This window comes from Heterocephalus glaber, unplaced genomic scaffold, assembly GCF_053883595.1.
Source record: "Heterocephalus glaber isolate CG9 unplaced genomic scaffold, H.glaber_assembly_v1.0 deba00000331, whole genome shotgun sequence".
Lineage (NCBI taxonomy): Eukaryota > Metazoa > Chordata > Mammalia > Rodentia > Bathyergidae > Heterocephalus > Heterocephalus glaber.
Window position 1 is genome coordinate 925,432 of NW_028258142.1, and position 20,991 is coordinate 946,422.

At 45.1% G+C, this 20,991-nt stretch overlaps 1 protein-coding gene and 1 long non-coding RNA gene across 7 annotated transcripts in view; one reads left to right on the top strand and one right to left on the bottom strand.

Moving 5' to 3' along the window:
- The window catches only part of Nfatc1 (nuclear factor of activated T cells 1), a 117,430-nt gene that overhangs the window by 14,576 nt on the left and 81,863 nt on the right, over positions 1 to 20,991 (bottom strand). For 2 of the 3 annotated variants that reach the window (XM_004861916.3, XM_004861917.3), the window contains exon 9: positions 19,606 to 20,289. In XM_004861916.3, the coding sequence (XP_004861973.1) occupies positions 19,606 to 20,289 (684 nt within the window). The remainder of the gene's footprint in view (positions 1 to 19,605; positions 20,290 to 20,991) is intronic. The other variant, XM_004861918.4, reaches the window with a different exon arrangement.
- Positions 1 to 20,991, top strand: part of LOC106010824 (uncharacterized) — a 53,401-nt gene that overhangs the window by 702 nt on the left and 31,708 nt on the right. For all 4 annotated transcript variants that reach the window (XR_015442009.1, XR_015442010.1, XR_015442011.1 and 1 more), the window contains exons 2-3: positions 75 to 225; positions 6,381 to 6,494. This is a non-coding gene — a long non-coding RNA (uncharacterized LOC106010824). The remainder of the gene's footprint in view (positions 1 to 74; positions 226 to 6,380; positions 6,495 to 20,991) is intronic.

Sequence of the window (20,991 nt, forward strand, 5' to 3'; positions counted from 1 at the left end):
TATGGACTCAGGGACAGCTGTGGACACCTCTCAGCCTGCCTCTCCTTGACTGAGCTTCTCTTCCTCCTCCCTAGTCATCTGGGACCTTGCTGCCTCACTATGGCTCCAGGGTGGGCACCAAGTCCATGCTACTTGATTGGACACCAGCTCAACAGCAATTCACCAGCTTCTCCCTGCTGTGACCCTGGACTGCCACCAATGCATTCTCACAACCTGTGGCCAAAGGCAGGATTTCCAGGACGGAGCTCTAAGGGAAGTGCTCCTGCCTTCCCAGAGGCCCTGCCACCTCTGCGCGCCACTTCTCCCTGCCTGGGCAGGAGACACTTCTCCTGTGCTTCTTCCCGTGCAGCCTCCCCAAGGTCCTCTGCTGGGATGCCCAAGCCCACCCTCTGCCCTCACAGTTATCTTATGAAAGGCCACCTGCCGATCCACTGTGCTGGTGGCACCAGGTGTTGGCACAGCTCTTGCCACAACTCTTCAATGATCTTGTGTGTTCCCCTCAGCCCCTGGACCGAGGCCACCTTTAGAGCAAACTTGCCCAGCCACTGATACCTGTGGAGTCGACAAAACTATTGTTTTCTTTATTCTGAACAGATCTGCATAGAAGGACTCAGAAAGCATGAGGAAATATGTGCTCAGTATCCAAGTGGGAAAGTTCCTATCAGAGATTCCTAACTTGGAAAAAAAAGAGGAAGGAGACAGAGGAAAAAAATCAGAAACATGCAGGCCAATGAGATGGCCCAAGATCTGGAGCATATATTGACCCTGGAGTGGAAAAATCCCAAGATTGAATTTTTGTATTGATTATCCAATTATTAATCTTTATGGAGGCTATTCCAACACTGCACATAATGAGTAATTCATCAAAGTATATTAGGTGCCATGGAAGTTGCATTCAGTATAAAGGGCCATTAAGTTCCTTGTAATTGCACATTACTGGAGCTTTCCTTAGTCCTAAATCAAATCAACAGGGCCGGCACGCACGCACTCTAATTGACTTTGTGTAACAATGTACACCCCTGGGGACTCCTAGCACCAGGCCTTGCTGAAGGACTGGACCTTGGCTCCTACGGACCACTTCCAGCCCAGTGTGGTGCAGACTTCTTTGGAGCACAGATGGGACAGGCAAGGGACCATATGAAGGATGCCAGGCACAAGCCAGGGGCCATGGTGGGGCAGTTCTCGCTCCCCAGGACACCACTGGACACGCTCACAAACTGTTTGCTGGAGGGAGTTCTCCCACTCAGCCCAGACCCCTCCCAGACTATACAGCTGTACCTCCAAGCTTCTGCTGTGTGAAAGGGCACTGGCAGAAGGTGGAGGTAGGTGGCCTTCCAAAGAGTTCTGTGCCCGTTCACCTGACTCGTCCTTTCTGCAGAGACCCCCAGCCCTTTAACTGTAGAGCAAAAGCCTAGAATCTCATCCTCCATGGCATCAGGGACAGGACGAGAGCAGTGCCTTACTCCCTGACACCTGAAATTGTTACTTAAATTTTGGTTGTTTAATCTCTCCTAGTTTATTCTCCCCAAATCCACGCTAGTATTCTTAAGGGTGAGGCAGTTGATGGTTTTCTAGCCCTATAGTGCCTAGGACACAGTAACATGGAAGTATTAGGTGGTTTTTGTTTTATTAGTGGACATTTGAAAATCGCACGCTTGTGGTGGCACAGTGTGGTACTCAACACAACTACATTGTGCAGGGGTGGAATTGGGTCAGCTGTAAATTGTCTGGAGTTTCAGGATCTAGACACAAAACAAGGACCAACTCATCCATGTGCAGAGTCTCCACTCTCATTGCTGGCTCTGGTGAGCTCACCATTGGTAATTTGCATATGGTCTTGTGACTGTGAAATTCCTTCCTCTTGGAGGGTTAAGGGCTCTTTTTGGAAAAACAAGCATTAACTCCTTCTCTAGTTACCTCAATCTGATTTCTGAAAAAGGTTTATACCATGTCTTCATGATGTAGCTCAATGGTAGAGTACTTGCCTAGCATGAGCAATGGCCTGGGTTCAAACCCTAATATTGCAAAACCAAAAAACACAACATGTCTTCAGAAGAAAGACTGAAGTGTGGTGAACAATCTATCCAGAGGTATTTGTTCACAGTAAATATGGATTCAGCCTAAGCATCCACAAGGCTTTGTAGTGAACGGTGGATGATTTGCCTGAAACCAAGCCGGCATCTGAGTTTCACGAGTTTCTCATGCGTCATATCCTAACCTGGGCTTTTCTCTGATGGGGCTGGTGCAGATCCCTGGACGAGGAGGTGGGGACTCTCAGATAATTTTCGGGAGACGGGGTCAAGGTGCAGGGCCCTCATGGATTAGCTCCCTTTGCTCTCCTGCCTAGGCTACCAGACGACTGCCTGGTGCAGAGTTAGAAGGCATGCAGGACTACTGTTACACATTTGTCAGAACACCTGGAATTCGTCAAGTCATGATCAAATGGAGATCAATGACATAATTAAAGGAATCGAAACTGCTTAAATGACCCTCTGCTGCCTGCACAGACCCAGCAGGGAGTAGGGAGTGAGAGGATGACTCTTCGTGGAAGCAGCTGTTGACCAGAGTGAAAACTTGCCCCAGGGCAGACCTGTCTTCCGCTTAATCCCCACTGAGTGCTCAGCCATCAGGGGGGCTGTTCATCACCGTGCAGCCTGCCCACCAGCATGGGGTCCTTAGCTAGTGAGCAGAGGTTCCACCCTCCCTGTACCTGGCTGGGACTCAGTGAATCTGATGCCTGTGGGGGCAAGAGAGGCAGCAGTGTCAGGTCTCAACACCCAGGCCTACCCTGGTGGTAGCAGAGAGCTGAGTTCACAGACAGCACCTGGTGGACATCAGCACTTTATGAACCACAGGTCATGAACCCTGCTGCCAGCCAGGCCTTAAAAGTAGAGAAACAGGAAGTAGAAGGAGGGGACAGGAAGTGGCCCGGTTGGGGAGTGACCACAGGAGCATCACGTGGAGGTTATGGCACCTGGCTTGGAGCCCAGGTAAATCCCACCTCCAAGCAAGCCTGCCACACCTCCTGAGAAATGCCCTTAAATTCATCAATTGCCTGATTTTTTTCCATCCACAGGCTGCTGGTCAGTACTCGAGCTCTACATTACCTTGACAGGATTTTACCACAGATGGAAAGCTGGTGTTTAGTCCAGTGGAAACTGCCGTTTCCATCTCAGCAAAGGAAGAATTACAAAAAAAAACACAAAAAACCCAAACATTCCAGTTAATATGGTGATGAAAGATAAGGTGGAAATGAGAGAGAAAGAGCTGGAGAGAGAAACGGGTACAAGAGGGGAGGAAAGAGAAAAGGACCACCACACGTCTTTGCCAGGGTCTGAACACGTTTGCAAAGGAAAGACAACTGCTTCTAACGTTTTTTTAATCCAGCGTAAGCACCTAATTAGCAGATGAGTTGTGACAATTTTTGAGCTCCTTTCTTATATTAAAATGCATTAAAAAAAAATGTACACGATGCCCCACCCTTCCCAAACACACACTGCTTTTCCAGCGTGGCTGCCGATGCTGCCAGTCAAGCCAGAGCAAATATTCCAGGGGACGGAGCCTGGCTTCCTCTGTAGACCCGCCAGTGTCTGCCACCTCACTCCATCCATTCCTCTACCTTCTTTCTGTCTAGCCATCTGCCAAGAGGAAATAACTTTGCTGTACTGGGAGTCTGGGAAGCCCAGGAAACAATGTGAAATCCACAAAAATAATTGAAGTTCACTTTTCCTGAGCTGTTCAGTTCCATTCTGATTTTTTATTACAATGTCAACAAGAGTTTAATTTGTTTTAAAGTTTAGGTTCTTAAATCAGAGTGATATACGGTAGTTTACAGCTTGCTGGCAACAGCTACTGTGGAAAAAAAGGAGAGGGGATATACAGGAGATTCTAAGTTTGATGTTGTGAAAGCAGGGAGCTTGGCCAAGGGCAGCAAACAGCACTCATGGCAGATGCCGAAGGGCCACGTGACTGGGGTTCCTCTGTCTCCCTAACCAATCTCATCTGGGGACTGTAATTGAAAGGAAATGTCCTGAAATGTAATTTCTAGAACTAAAACACTTGCAGATGCTAACTATGTTGCTAATGGTGAAAATATTTTACTTCTTCCCTGTCCCCGAGGGAGGGTGCAGCCTGCCTGGTGTCCCCTGGCAAGGCCTGTGTCTGCAGGGTGAAGGGCTCCTCCCTCTCTGACCTTCAGTGGCAACTCTGCTTGCAGAGCTGCTCCGTCTTAGCTGCAGCCCTGGATCTTCAGAGCTTTAGCTGGGGTGAACTTCCAAGCCCTGCTAAAGTCATTTGTGGAGACCCAGGGAACTAACTGCAAAACTCATCCACTTTATGTGCACAAACAAGTGAAGTGGACATTAAAATCCAGTGTTTTGAAGGCAAGGATTCTCAGGAGGGCTGGAGCCCCACATAGGCTGTGCCAGCCCACACTGTTAGTGGGAGGCAAAGTGAGGCCTCCTCATGCCCTGACGATTTGCTCAGCAGTGCAGAGAACAACTCCATCCCCGCCCAGTGTTGCTCAGCCCTCCCCATCTGCACGCCAGACACGTCGGCTGCACTTTTCTCCTCTGCTGTAACTTGCTCGGAGTGGAGCCAGAGCCTGGGAAATACTAGGCTACTGAGGCCGTGAGCGCCTGCTGTTTCCAGGCGACTTCCTGCCATATCTAGAACAGCAGCAGCTGGGAGGCCCGATAGGCTGTGTCTGGAGAAGGCTTCACTCAGGGGGTGGGAATCAGTGCGTGCCTGCTGATAACACCCCTCTTCTCAAGGGTGCTCTGATGACAGCATCCTCCACTGTCTGGAGCTTGGGAACAAAGCCGCAGGGTACTGGGAGTGATAACCCCAGCGGGGTCTGGCTGCAGGCCTATTGTCCTGTGTACCTATTGGGTGTCAGTCAGGTTGTGGGGGCTGGGCAGGCAGATGCAGGGTACCCTTTCTTTGGACTTTGCTGTGCTATAATCTGAATGAAGGAAAGAGCCCTGCTTCAAAGTTAAAACTGAAAAGAGTATAGGGATTCTGAAAACTCCATGCAGCCAAGCTGCTCTAAGCTCACGGGGATGTCATGTCTGTGTCAGGAAGCACGTGGGCCGTAGTCATGCAGATGGTGGTGGGCTCTGAGAATCCTGCTCTGAGGAAGTCATATGCTGTCTGTGTTCCTAAAGATAATCCGTAATTTAGCTAAGTGGCCAGTGAGTGGGAAGCAAACATATTATTCCCTAGGAGAAATTCTGCCATCAACATTGGGTTCTCATGCTATGAAAATAATTAGATTTTTCCTAACACTCTCTGAAGTTCACAGTTGTGCATGGCCATTGATCTACTCAAGCTTTGGGCTCTAAAGCTGTGTTTCTCTTCTAGCCATGAATGTTTTAAAAGACTACCTGAGTTTATCACAAAACTAGATTCAACGGTCACTTCTGTGGAAGAAAGGTCCATATGCTGAGTGAGAGGCAGGCAAGCCCGTGTAGGCAGGAGCGAGGCCATGGAGCCACACATTGGAGCGAGTTGCCCTGCTCCACTGGCTGGCTCCCATCCCACTAGTGGAGATGCCTGAAAGAGAGGACCAGAAAAAGACCCCGGTGATGAGACCCCATGGTCATAGAGCTCTGCAAGGAATACCAGAAGCCACTGTCTCTGGCCACAGGCTTTGCTATTTATAGAACACCCACCCCAAACAGGGCCTGTTTCCTCTAAACCATGATTCTACCTTGGGCTGTGGTTGAGAAGGAGGACAAGTCTTACACTATGACACAGTACAAACATAAGTGGCTCTCTCTTTGTGTCTTTGGGGGTGCTGGAGACTCAACCCAGGGCCTTCACACTGAGCTACATCCCCAGGCCTTTAAATTTTTTGTTTTTAAATTTTGAGACAAGATCTTAATAAGTACTGCACTAAGTTGCCCAGGCTGGGCTCAAACTTGTAATCTTCCTGTCTCAGCCCCAGAGTAATGGGATTAGAGGTGTGAGCTACTACACTCACACTCTGCTGCCTCTTTTTATAGAGTCCCCATTTTTCATAAACAAAATACTAAAAGCCCACTTCTAGAAATGTAAGAAAAAACCCACACATACACACTGTGCTGTGATCCACTCCACATGCCCTCTATATGTATAACATTACAGAGACATATTTCACATTTCATGTAATTCACCTGTTTCAAGGGTACAGTCAGTGATTGTTTTTTCAGGTAATTTTCAAAGTTGTATAACCATCATATAAATCTAGTTCAGAACACTTCCATCACTCCTAGAAGGTGCCTCATGCCCACTTAGGATTAATCCCTGTCTGCCACCCCCTCCCCAGCACTGTTTATGAATGATCATGGAATACTGGTCTTCTGTGTCTGCTTTTCTTCACTCAACTTGATTCTTTCCAGGTCCATCTGGGTCCAGCATGACCGAGGACCCCATGCTTTCAGTGGGCAATCCTGTTCCATCACATGGGTGTACCATATTTCCTCTGCCTGCTCACCAGCTGCTGGACAGTGCAGGTATTTCAAATGCTTAACTATTATAAAGAATGCTGTGAAGGACAACTGTATGTGAACTGTGTGGAGTTCTCTTGGATAGATACCTAGGAGTAAAACTGATAGGTCATATGGTAAACTTATTTGAACTTTTAAGAAATTGCTAAAGTGGTGGTACCATCTTACCCATGCGCCAATAGCATGTCCAATTTCTCCAGGTCCTCTCCAAAATTTTCTATTACAGTCACCCTGGTATCTCACTTTGCATCCTCTAATGACCACCGATATCAAGTGTCTTTTCATGCTGCTTGATGAGGGGATGTGTCCTGAGAAATGCAGTACAGGTGATTTCATCCCTGTGCCAAAATCATGGACTGCACTTACAAGTACACAGACGGAATGCTCACAGTGTGACCAGGTGACATAATCTTGTGGAACCACTGTCATACACACATGGTCAATACTGATGGAAATGTATCAGGTACCACAAGACTGCACCTACCAACCCTCTGTATGCTTTCTTTTAAAACTGTCTGCTCAGATCTTACCATTTGTCTTATTATTACTGAGTGGCAGGTGTTCTTTGTTGATTCTAGACTGAAGCCCTTCATCAGATAGTTGTTACACAAATGAATTCCTCTAGTCCAGTGATGGTGACCCTTTTAGAGCTTTCACAAATAGCCCACAGTGGCACATGTGCCATAGGTTTGCCACCATCACTCTATTGCGTGTCTTTTCATTTTCTTAATGGTATCTTTTGAAGCACAAAAATTTTTTAATTTTGATGAGATTCAATTTATCAAGATTTTATTTTATAGACTGTTTTTACTATCTTATATAAGAAATCTTTGCCTAATTTAAGATCTTGAAGATTTTCTCATATATTATACCCTAAAAGATTTTATCATTTCAGTGTTTTAGCTCTTACATTTAAGGTCCAGGGTTAATTATGAGCTAGTGTGTGGGGGTGGTGTTTTGTTTTGGGCTTTTTTGCATGTGGATATCTGACTGTCCCAGCACCATCTGTTAAAAACGTTTCCCACTACACTGTTACATGTGTGGCACCTTTGTCAAAGTCAGTGCACCCTAAACACGAGGGTCCCCTTGCTCTGCACACCTTATACCAGTGCCGCACTCTTCTGAGCAACTTTGCAAGTTTTGAAATCAGGAAGCGTGGCTCCTCCAATTGTATTCTTTGATTTCAAAATTGTTTGGGCCATTTTGCATCTCTGAAATTCCACATAGATTTTAGTATTACTTTGTCAATCTCAGTGGAAAAAATCCTGCTTTGATTTGATAGACTGTACTGATTCTACAGATAACCTAGAGAAAAATTCACCTTAACATGCATTGTCTGCTCCATGAATACGTAGTGTCTGTTTATCGCAGGCTGAAATTACCCTCAACAATGTTGTGTGGCTCTCAGCATGTAAGTCCTTTACTTCTTTAGTCAAAATTATCCATAAGCATCATATCCTTTTAACTTTTTATTGTAAATGTGATTTTTTCGCAATTTCATTTTGATTATTTATTATATATAGAAATACAGGCAATTTGTACTCTGATCTCACATCTTGGTACTTATTACTTTCAATAGTGGATTTCTTCTCTCTCTTTCTCTCTCCAGAAGACAAGATTTTCTACATATAGCATCACATTTTCTGTAAATAAAAAAGGCTATTTTACTTCTTTCTCATCAGAATGCCTTCCATTTCTTTTTCTTACCTCATTACTCTGGCCAGAACCTCAGAATGGCATTGACTGCCGGGGTGAAGGTGGAGCCTTCATTTCACAGGGAAGGTCTACAGCTTTCACCAGTGAGTGTGATGTGCACCAGGGGTTCTGGTGGTTGACCTTCCCTCACCAGGTTAAGAAACCCCTCCGTGCTAAGTTTGTTGAGAGTTTATATCACAAATGGGTGTTGGATTTTGTTAAATGCTTTTTTCTTATATCTATTGAGATGATCATGTAGTTTTTGTCCTATATTTTATTAATATGGTACTTTACAATACTTGATTTTCAGGTGTTAAACCTTGTTACCTAAATAAATCCCACTTGGTGATGGTGTACCGTGTTTTTCCATGTTGGTGGATTCAGGTTGCTAAAATTTAGTTGTGGATTTTGCTTCTGTATTCATAAGTGATATTTCTCTATAGTTTCTTTTTTGTGATATGTCTGATTTTGGTATTAGGGTTATAGTCAAAGAATTAGTTGAGAAGTAGTCCTTTTTCCTCTGTTTTCTGGAAGAGTTTGTGGCATTTTGGCATTGTTTTTCTCCTTGGAATGTTTGCTAGATTTCACCATGAAGCTCTCTGGGCCTGGGGTTTTCTTTAAAGGAGATTTTTCATTATTAATTAATTTTCTTTGCTTGATATTGATCTATTAATATTTTTCTATGTCAGTTTTCCATTTTATCTAGGCTGTCAAATAGTTCACAATATTCCTTTATAACCCAACTAATATCTAATGAGTCAATGGTATTCCCTCTCTTTCATTCCTAACTTTACTTGATCAAACTAGTTCAGTGATGGTGAAACTTTTAGAGACCAAGTGCCTAAACCAAAACCCACTTATTTATTGCCAAGTGCCAAAACTGCAATTAAACCTGAATACTGAAGTTTTCATTTAAAAAAACCAGCTGTTACCTGATGGCTGGCTGCTGGGGCGACTTGGCTCACATGCTGACAGGGAGGGCTCAGTGTGCCTGCAGTGGCACACATCCCATAGGTTCACGACCATCGAACTAAAGACTGATCATTTTTTTCCTTTTAAAGATTTAACTTTTGCTTTCATTGATTTTCTCTTATTTTTCTGTTCCATTGCCTTCTGCTATTATCTTTATTATTTTCTTCCTTCTGCTTGCCTTAGGTTCTATGTTCTCTTCTTTTTCAATATTTTTAAGGGAAAAGCTTAGATTATTGATTGAAATCTTTCTTATTTCTAATAAGACATAGAAAGCTATAAAGTCTCTTCCAAGCACTCCTTTTCATAAATCTTGGTATGCTGTGTTTCACTTGTATTCAAAATATTTTAATTTTCCTCTTGCTTTCTTATTTAACCTATAGGTTACACAGAAATGTGTTAATTTCCAAATGACTTGTGAAGTTCCCTAATTTCTGCTGTTGATTCCATGTTTAATTCCATTATGATTGGATTAATATTTTTAATTTATGAAGGCTTGTTTTATGTCTTAGCAGGAAGTCTATCCTAGAGACTGTTCATTATGCACCCTACTCTGTAGAGTGTTCTATAGACGTCTTCTATGTTGAAATGGTTGGTTGTCTTGTTCAAGCATTTTATGTGCTTGGTAATTTTCTATCTAGTTCTAGCCTTGTTAAGAGTAGATATTGAATTCTCTAGCTATTATCGCTTCTCAGCCTTTTGGCTAAGATCAAGTGTTGAATTCTCTAGCTATTATTTTTGAATTATCTATTTCTCCCTTGAATATTATCTGTTTTGTTTTATGTATTATGGGTCTATGTTGTATGTGTCAACATGCTTATAATTGTTATATCTTCCTATCCAATTTACACTTTTATCATTATGAAATGATAAAGGGAATATTACCACCGATCTTTCTGTCTAGTAATACCTGTTAGTCTTAAAGCTTATTTTACCTGATATTAGTTGCTGTGTTAGTTATTGTGGTTTGGATTTGGTTTAATTGTGTTACCAAAGGGTCTGATGTGATCAGAGGCTTGGTCTCCAGGATGGTGGTATTAGGAAGTAGAACCATTACAGTAAGGAGGTCCTTACTGTCATCAAGGGTGTGCTTCAGAAGGGCACCAGTCTTCCTCCCACTTCCCATTTGGTGATGTAAGCTCACCAACACACATGCCATGACGTGGTGAGGCCAAGAAAGAGAGCCCTTACCAGAAGCAACCAATACCAGTGCCAGCCTCTAAACTTTCTAGCAAAATACACCTCTTCTTCTTCACGAGGGGCCTGTGTCAGGCATTTTGTTATGATGAAAAGCTGAATAATGAATAATTCATTAGTAATGCTACTTCAGATCTCTTTTCATTGTTGTTTTCTACACTTTTACTTTCAACCTATCTATGTCTTTAAATCTAAAGGATATCTTTTACAGAAAACAAGTAGTGGATCCTTTTGTGTTTTGTTAAGTCCAACCTGACAACCTCTATCTTTTTATTGGAGTAGTCCATTTACATTTAATTTAATTATTGACATGGCAGGATTTATGCTTGCCATGATGCTATTTATTTTCCACATCTTCTGGAACTTTTGGTTATATTGTCCCTGAGGGCTTTCGTTATCTCTTTCTTTGGTTTCATATAGAAATATTTTTCAAGTGTATCATTGAAGTATCTTTTTCATCTTCTGTTTCGTTTTGGTTCTGTATATTTTTAGTTATTTCCCCAGTGGTTCTCTGGAGATTACATGCATCTTACTAAACATAATCCATTTTGCATTCATACTAGTTCAGTTCTAATCCTGTATAACAACTCTGCTCAGATACAACTCCCTTTCCTATCCTTTCTCCTTTTGGTGATGATTGTCATACAAATGATACCTTAATAAGTCATATGCCCATTAGTACAGTCTTATAATTATTATCTTATATAGTCTTCTTTAAACCAGTTAGGAGAAGAAAGTAACTTTAAAATATGTTCATACTGTCTTTTTTTATTTACCTACGTAATTAGTCTTACCAGTGCTTTTTATTTATTTGTGTGCATCTGAGTTACCTCAACTGGAAGGACTCTCTTTAGTATTTCTTGTTGGACAGGATGCAACAAGTTGTGAGCATCTTTGTCTGAACAACTTTACTTCTGAAGGATAATTTTTCCAGATATAGAATTCCTGGTCAACAATCTCTTTGTTGCACTGTTCTAAATATACCACTCCATTGTCCTCTGGAATTCATGATCTTTAAGAGAAGTCATCAGTCAATCTTACTCAGCCCCTTGCTACTTTCAAGATTGTCTATTTTTCTTGGGCTTTTGAGAGTTTGATTCTGATGTGTTTAGATGTGAGTATCTTTCAACTTACCCAACTTGGAGTTGGCTGATCTTTTTTTGGATGCATAGAATATTTTCCATCAAATCTATGGCTTTTTTGGCAATTATTTCTTCAAGTATTTTTCTAGCCTTTTTCTGTCTCCTCTCTTCCTGGGGCTTTCATTATGTGTGTGTCATTATGCTTGATGGTGCCCCATGTTCTGAGATTCTATTAATTTCCTTCCTTTTGGGGGGGGTGATCCTCAGACTACATAATTACTCATTTTTCAAGTTTGTTATTTCTTTTTCTCTACCATCTCAAATCTATTGTTCAGATCTTCTAATAAACTTTTCAATGCAAGTATTATACTTTCCAATTCTAAAACTTCTATTGGCTCTTTAATTTTTTTTCTATGTCATTGCTGACATTATTTATTTAGTGAGACATATTTGTCATTCTTTCCTGAAATTTTTAAAATACAGTTTCCTTTAATTCTCTGAACATATTTATAATAGGTGATTTACTGCCTTTGTTACCTTAGCCCAACACTTGAGACCTCTCAGGCACATTCTCCATTGGCTGTGGGGTTTATTTCTCTGTGGATGAGACATATTTTCATGTTTCTTTGCATGTCTCCTAACTTTTCTTTGTTTGGGTTTTTTTTTGTTGTTTTGTTTTTGGTACCAGGGATCGAACTCAGGACCTTGTGCTTGCAAGGCAGGCACCAGAACCGCTGAGCTAAATCCCCAGCTTTTTGTCTCCTAACTTTAGTTTAAAAATGAACACAATAGATAGCATGCTATAGTGATGCTGGAGTAAGATTTCCTTCCAATAGGATTTGTTGGTGATGCTAGAATATGTTTTCCCCTGTTGTTTATTTGATTACAGACCTTCCTGGACTAATTCTGTAGATTCTCTATTTCTTGTAGTGTGTGGACACTAAGTTTTCTGTTCCTTTTTTAAGAAATTTTTGTTTCTATTTTAAGTTTGGCTTCCTATATCTGGTCAGCAGAGTTTGACAGTCTGCTGACAAATAGTTTTCTCAGTCCTGGAGCCTTAACTCTTCCATCTTTATCAAGAAAAACTTGTGTTTGCCCCACCTTCTAACTTCAGACTGTTGATGAGTCTGCTCAGCTTTCACTTCTGCTTGTGCAAGGTTTTAGGTCAACCAGAGATTAGTGCTGGGGGCCTCTTTCCTTGAGCAAGCACACATTCATTTGCATATATGCAGCCTTCTAGGTCCCCAGAAGGGCTTTTTATCATCCCCTGTGGTCATTTAGTTTGGCTAGGCTCTTGTTTGCCCCAGTGGAGACCACAGCCTGGGCTGCTCCCTCCATCACAATTGTAACCAAAAGCTGCTGTTTTTGACCATAGCCCGGGAATGGGGCTTTCCCAGGGAGCTTCAGGAGTCAAAGTGGTAACTGGACTTTGAGGATGGGGGTTTAAAAGAGCTCAACCACTTCACTATTTGTAGAGATGTGAGCTCTTCTCAGTTATGCTCTATAGGGCTGGGTGAGATTGAGCATGGTCACAAGCTAAAATGCTACAGATTCCCTCTTTTCACCGGGCCCAGTTTTTCTTGAATAAATGCTTTTCAATTTATTCTGTCCTTCTGTTAATTTCCAGATCTCAAAATGGTTGTTTTGACAGTTGTCTTGGTGGACAACTGATGGATCAGAGTCCTCTGTCCCTCACTTTGGAACTCCCACCTCTCATCCAGCCCTTCCTGAGCTACAAAAGAGGACCTCAGGGACTAAGCAGAAACTCTCTGCTGGGGAGGACATACATGCCATGCTCTTCTATGGCTTTCAAGGCCAATCTGAACTTGAAAGCAGGAGACCCTACAGCAGGAGTCTTGCTCGTTCGTCTCTCTAGTCAAGCTGAGTGCGCTGACAAGAGCTGGTGGGCAAGGCATGGTCCTGGGTCTGCCACTTGAGACTGTGCTTTGAACAAGTCAAACGACTTTGCTCTCTAAGCCTCAGATTCCTTCCGTGTAAAGTGAGGTTAATACGGGCAGTTTTGCCTATCCGTGGGATTGCTCTGACGTCCAATAGCTAAATTTGAAAATAGATGAAAAAAGGCACCCTGGGAAGTTCCACAGCACTGACCCCATCACTGCCATTGTGGTTTTGTGTTTGTTGGCAATTGTGTGTCCTGTTGGACTGGGAACCGCATTGATAGGAAGACAATTATAGTTCCAGTTGCCCGTGTTTTTCTATGCCTGGGTGGACATCTTGTGAGTCAGTTATTCACAGCTCCTCTGGAATTCACATGCAAGAACACACTTTTGTATAAGTAAGTTCACTTGACCATCTCTGAGCCATGGTTCCAGGGCAGAAGAGCCCAGTATCAGGGAAGTTTGGGGGTTCTGTGCAGAAACACAGATGTGGCAGAGCCCTCATTGTCCTGGATATTAGTCACTCCAAAGAGCCCCACTCTGATGGGCTCCAAACTGGTGGACCCTGAATGTGGCTATTGTGCTTTAAATATTATGGCTTCATGGTCTGGCACATGACAGAGTGATGTGCTATTTTGCTAGCTCACAGATATGAAGTATCTTAGAGAAGTATCTTCTCATTGTAAAATAAAAACCTACTTTGGAATGGATGCATCTTAGCAAAAGAAACTGCACAGACAGCAGAACATTATTGTACAAACTGGTATCATTTTAAATGTTTCTGTAACGATTTTATCCTACTTGTGGAAGAAAACAGTGTTTCTACACAAGAAAAAAATAGCATTGCAATAACAAAATACACATTAACACTTCACTACTACTCAGATCTTGCCTAGTGGAAGTGACAAAAAAATTACAAATGCACAGTCATATCTGAACACCAGTTGTGCTGGATATAAATTTTCTTTAGCACTAAATAGTACAATTTCCCAAGCTACAGGCCATTTCTAGCTTTCTCCTTTAGCTTTTTAAAAATTCTACCCCTATCTCTTTTCCTCAAATTAATAATTTCAAACAACTTTTAAACTGAGAAAAGGAACAAGCTAAATCCCATTTTCAAAGAGTAAAGAGCAGATGGTTAATAATAGCTGAAGGTAATGCCTCCAAATTTCTCTACCCAGTATGTGGAAGATAGTGGGACTGTAGGATGCTACTTTGATTAGAATTACCGTATAATTTAAAGCATTCCACGTTAATGTCTCTATCAGATACTGACTGAAAGAAGTGCCCAGAGCTCACTCATCTCTCAGCTCCCACAGGCCCCAGCCCACTAGAACACAATCTCTTCCCTTCTTCTCCCTCCCTGCCTGAGGGAAAGGACGAAGGCACCCATGTCACAAACCAGCAAGTTGCAGGGCTGAAGGCCTGCAGCAGCATCAATGCCTGTCTGTGGTGGCCAAACACATGCCCTATTTATAGAGAGCCTGACTCAGCGGGCAGTGTGGAGACACCCCACCTGTCCACGTCTGCTTTCACTAAAGGGGCAGAATCCTGCCTGCCTCTGCTCCAGGGCCCACATGGTGACAAGGTCCTACCATGGCAGCTTGAACCTCAGGACACAGTGGACAGCCTGCACCAGACCACTGCCTCCACCCATTAACAGATACACATTAAACTGTTCTGCTTTTCCCAGCAAGTCTTTCAGGTACTTACTGGCTGTCACTGGATTCAATGTAAAAGATACTAACCAAACATCTAGACAAAAATTGAAATATTTAAGCTGACTGTCTATGTATTTGAGGCATTGTGGCTTGAAAGCACAAGTTTAGAAATAACTTGCCAAAGTCCCTCCTCGCCTTCCTCACCCCAGAATGAGTGACTGGAGGCTCTGCACCTCAAACTGGCAGCTTTAGGCCCAGGGCTTGGTAAGCTCACCCTTGTCAAGAGATCCTTCCTTCAGGAATCTTCACAGCATCGCTTATCCATCCTGCTGGTCTACCTTGCCTACAGCAGTCTCCATCCACCCCAGGGAACCTATGGTGTGTGTTTCACGCCTCATGACCCCCATGCAGACTTCCCAGTGCATAAAGGACTGACCCTAATGAGTTATTTGCATGGCTGAATTCATTCTTCTACCCCTCATGTAGTAGCCTACGTCCACAATATTTACAACTTGGAGTGTTTGATCGTTGCAGTATGGGCTCTTGCAATCATCATTAGCCACGGGGAAGGCTCAGACCTGGGCACCTTGCCAGGTTAGTAAAAGTTTCCATGAGGAAAGCTTTTTGTTCTCTCTCAGAGCAGCTTAAGCTCAGGAAAGGGGTGGGGATGGGAGTGAAAGGAGAGAAACTCACAGCCCAGACAGGGCAGACATGACCGGGCTCCCTCGTCTACCTGCTTGTTGTTTTAATGACATCTAGACTTCTGAAACCCTAAGAGCCAGTGAGGGAACTGAAAGGCCTGATTGTGGCAGAGGCCATGGGGTGGCCACAGTGACAGAAGGCACACAGTGGCAGAGAGGCGAACACCTCGGGACCAGTCATTTTAGCCAAAATGAGCTGAGAGGACAGTGCTCTGTTCAGCAAAGCAGTGCTTCTGCTGCCATCAGTCCCCTTCGCATAAACACCAGACTATGTGCCACAGCCCTCACAAGCAATCTAGGATGGTTTCCACCAGATGTGTGCAGAAGAGGAGCCTGTGCATAAGGGATCTGCCCGCGCTCACAGGCACAATCCAGAGAGGACCTAACCGGAACAGGAACACCATCATGCAACCCAGACTTTGACAATGGCCAATTCCGGGAAAGAACTGGGAAAATGGCTCATATAGCTGTGTGGCATGTTTTTAGAAACCTACATTTAAAGTAACACGAGGTCCATAATATTAATATTTTTTAAAAGTACCTTGTGGTTCTGCCATGCTCAAGAAGTCTAAATGGAAAGCTTAAATCTTACGGATATTGTTGGAACAAAGAAGAAATTATCACTGAAGTTTATTTAAGGGCCAAAATTTTTGCAACAAAACTTGAAAGTAGAAATGACTGAAAAACAAAGACTCCTAAGGAGGCCAATGGGAGCTTCATTTTTTATTCTGAGGCTTAAATTATTCCTTGAGGTAACTGGATGTCCAGAAAGCATACCACCGTCACAAGTCCTAACACGTAACCAAACTCAAGTTGTATGCATGAACTATGTGTGAACTGGCCACGAGGATCACACACCGATGTAAACACTGAAAACTTATGTACCCAAAATGCACCAGATTCTCAGAACTGGATATAATATGTTCCATTGCCTTTTCACTCCATATTCCCAGAAAACAAAATCAAAGCCCAAAGGAAACAAAAACCCACTACACATATGCAATATGTACTTCCTACCTCCTCCCAAGCTTGGCTGCCTTAGAATCAAAGCACCTCTCTACCCCGCAAACCTGTGCAGATGGAACCAGCAGAAATTATTAAACGAGGGGCCAGAATGGGCTAACAGCCATGACGCCACAGGCAGGGAAAGCACCTAGGGAAACTGCTGTTTGGGGAGGGCTGGTCCGTCTCTGGGCTTCCTTAGTCACCCGATCACTTGGACTGCGGTGGCCACATGCTTGTCCCTCTGTGTTCCTATCAACTCTGCAATTGCAGGAAACAGTTTGCACTCCGGTGAAGGCTCAGGATGCCTTGTGCCCACACAGATTGGTAAACTACAGAAGAAAGCTGTTCAAGAGCATGGAGCCCTGTCTGCCTGCCTGGCTGTGGGGGTATCACAGGGAACCCAGGGACCCTTTGTTCAGAATGCTCACTTCCACCAAAAGTGTATTGGCATCCTCAGCTTTCAGTTCTTCCTGTTATATAAATTGACAAAGACTGTTTGCCTTTTACTAAGGCCACTGGAAATCAATGGAGTTTAATTTTCTGGCTTAGATGTTTGTGGTTGTTTCCCCTCTCAATGTGCCCTCCCTAGGGTGGTTGTAAATGTAAACTGAGACTGAAAGGAAAAGACATCATACTCAGGACGGGTTCCTCTGCATTAATGATCAGCTCCCTCTCTGCCTTAGGAGAACTTCTGGCACTGACTTCATGTGTCAGCAACGCTACACCTCGGTGATGGGAGATTTGCAATGCCTGTGCTTCTTTTAGGCAGCAGGGTGAAAATGAACAAAGTATATGCCAGACAATAGTGCTCCAATGTCTCCTTCCATCCATGCAGCTCCATTCAATCTCGTGGGGACAGTGCCAGCACCATGTTCTACATGCTGAGTGTACTGGACACAGCAACCTCATCTCATAGTGCATCTCACCTGGCCCACATTCCAGCTCACAACAAAGCTGCATCTGACATTGGCAGCCACGATGTCCAGAGCAGTGGGAAACGAAGCTGAATCTGCTTCCTGTCTCTGGGGCACAGGGCACTGCCCAGACATGGGAGTCCAGGGCTGGCTGGTACAACTGCCTCTGCAAGGCTGTACTGCCCTTGACCAGGTGACAAAGCCCCAGAAGGAACACACAGCACTTCCTGAAGCAATGCAAGTGGTGAGACTGAGGGCAAGATCATCAGTCACTACTAGGGGGGCTCCTGGGCAGAATCCTCGAACTAAGGAAACAGTACTGTATGGCCTATTACTGTGAGCCTGACCACCTCTCGAGGCCTAAGGGCGGTTTTGTGTACTGGGTAGATGAAAATGGATTTGGAGTGGACAGCCAGATAGAAATTGGAACACCTTTGACATCTTGTGGCCATAATAAACCTCCAGGAAGGTGCTCAGGGCAGCAATAGCCTTTGAACCTGGATCCAAAGAGGCCCAGGAAGGTGAGGAGCTCATGAGTGAGCTGTTGTGGGCCCCTCACATGAAGACTGAAGGAGAACTTGATGCCACAGGAACATGACCAGCAAGCACACCACAGACCAGAGCACTAGGTTCAAGCACTGGGTTAAATATTTTTTGAGTACAAATTCTGCAAGCATGCTCCTCAAAAGCTTGTAGCTTTGAATTAAAATTTTGCAAGACAACATTCAGCAGGAACTTTTGAAACCCTGAGGCTCGAGTTTTGCCCACCAGGTCACTTGAGGCTGATGCTGGGCCTGTTACCATGAAGTTTAGAGGGCTCCTCACCCCCAGGCCAGCCCACTCGGCACTGCAGGCTTTTAGGAGACCAAGGAGCAGATGGCTGACACTTCCAAAGGTTCCCTTGAAGCAAAGGGCTGCCTGGAAGTTGACAGCTACAGCAGCGGAAAAAGCCAATAGCATTCAGCTCCACTACTTTTATGGAAGACTGGCTAAAGGAGGATACAAGTCTCCAGCCTTCGAGGGAAGGGAGACTGAGCAAGTCCCAGTACTGTCCTGGGCCCACCTACATCCGGGTGGCAGAGAAGAGATGGGCACCTGCTATAGGTGTGCCGGTGAGCACCCTGGGCTGGGAAAGAACGCACAGCAGGAAAACGGGCTGTGCCTTGGATGGAGCCCAAACAACTCAAGAGGCCCAGACAACATGAAGGAGCCCACTCCTAATGAGAGGGAGGATCACCTTACGGTGCTTACGGTGCTTACGGTACAAGGGTGGTCACCAAGGCACTCTGTGGGGCCTCTTATCATTCATCTCCAAAAAGGAGGGACTCTCAGACGCAAACACATGCAAAAGAACAAGAGGTGTCTTGCCTGTCACGCAGACCTTAGTTCTCAGACTTCTGCACCAATTAGCCAGATCACTGATATCCCAGGTGCTGCCTTTGCAAGCCATCCTGAACATACCACATTCTGGTGTGCTCCTGTCCTGAGCAAGCCTGTGCGCTGAACTGGGAGGAGGTCCCTGCCTGGACAGAAGTGCCCTGCTCCTTGTTTACATCCCCTGAGTGCCTGACATTTAAATTAAATATTTAAATATTTCCACATGGCTGCCCAGAGTAAAACATTAATCCTAGCTAGACCTTTGTCTCAAGACTGTTCTCTGAAAAAGCTCCTATAAGGCTCAGGAGTGCTCGCTTCTACTTGCTGAGCACCCAGGCAGTTCTTTGCTCAGCTTTCATGAACAAACTTGGGATCCCCAAGTAACCCGCAGGTAGGAGCCCCTGAGATAACTGGAGCAGAACCAGTGCCATTCAGCTTGCTGCTGCAGGCCAGCAAAACACAACACAGCACTGCAACAGCACCCACAACCACACTGGGGGACTGTCTCCCACATCAGACATCAGCCTGATGATGGCTCCTCCGCACCCCGCCTTCTTTCTCGAGCTCCCGGGTAGGGCGCCAGGTGGAGCGCACATCTGTCCATCTGTGGGTACTTACCATCATCCAGGTACAACTGGTCCAACTCTTCAGGTTCTCGCTTGATCGTTACAGGAATAGGGGCCAAGTTATGATTACTGTCCTCACGCACCTCTGGCAGTGACAGTGGCCCGGTCGCTGGAGACTCGTTTCTTCGAACCTTCAGTGGTTGGTGCTGCTGCTGGCCCGTGGCGGGAGGGTGGGCTGAGGACTGCAAGCAGGTTGGCTCACGGGTGGTGGGTGGAAGTGGAGAAGAGGGGCTGCTGGGACAGAGTGCTTGTTGGTAACCAAGGGAACAGCTACTGCTCAGATGTGGACTCACCTGCGGCTGCAGCAGGACAGGAGGGGGCTGCTTGGGCGAGCCAGGCTGCACAGGCGTGGGCCTTGGCACTTGCTGAACAGCGGGGGCCTCTGCAGCCTGCGGCCGAAGTCCAAGGTGACCATGGCCCGGGCTGGTGATGCCCTTGGTGTAGGCAGCGGAAGAAAGGTCATGGAGCTCTGGACTCGAGCTGGGAGGCGTGGACATCATGGTGCTCCTCTGTGGACATGGGGCGAAGCCGGCCACAAGGCAGGAGCCGGGGTCGGGCGGCATCGTGAGCTGTGGACTGTAATACGGCCTTGGGAGAGGACTTAACCCCTGGCTCATGGGTCCACAGGTCAGGGCAGGCTCATAGTCATCGGTGGGTTCTGTTTTTACAATTGGAACTGTGAAGAGGGAAGAAAAAGTTAAGTAAACACAAGTTGCAGATGGGTACGACTGGCGGGCTGTGGCTAGGATACCCTTCGCAAAACAAACAGTGTCTTGACTGAGTCCCTGTCTCTGACTGGTTCTCCCACCCAATTAAAAAAGGAGTGAGTCACCGGCTGAGAGAGTTGCAGCTGGTTCTAATACTGAGAGAACTATTTTCCTTGGAATCTCCCCCAGCTCTAACGTGCTATAAAAATCCATTTGCAAACTGCAGTAGAAGCTCTGGGCCCAAGGGCCCTTGGATTTGTAGCAATCAAAGAGAAAATTTTAACTTGGAGGCACTACTGCTCTATGGCTACTGACGCTGTCTGATAAATTCTGCACTTGGAGTAAACCTGAGCATGTGGCAGGGTGGCTTTGGAAGCCAGTGAGAATCCAGCTGAGAAGGTAAACAACTGCTGCAGGAGAGAAGCTGGGAATCACAACAGGAGAAGAACACTTTTGTGTTGGCAGGAACGCCACCTCTCCCTCTTCCCCTCCTGGTTTCCACTCCTAAATGGGGGACCCTGCAGAGGCAGCCACCAGGAGATCCCGCAGCTCTTCAGAGGATCAGGAGCTCCCAGCTCACTGGACCACGCAGAGGCCAATGGTCCAGGAAAAGTGCCCAAAAAGCCTCTGCGGCTGGGCACTGGTCCCAGGCTGTGGCCAGAGCAGGCGCC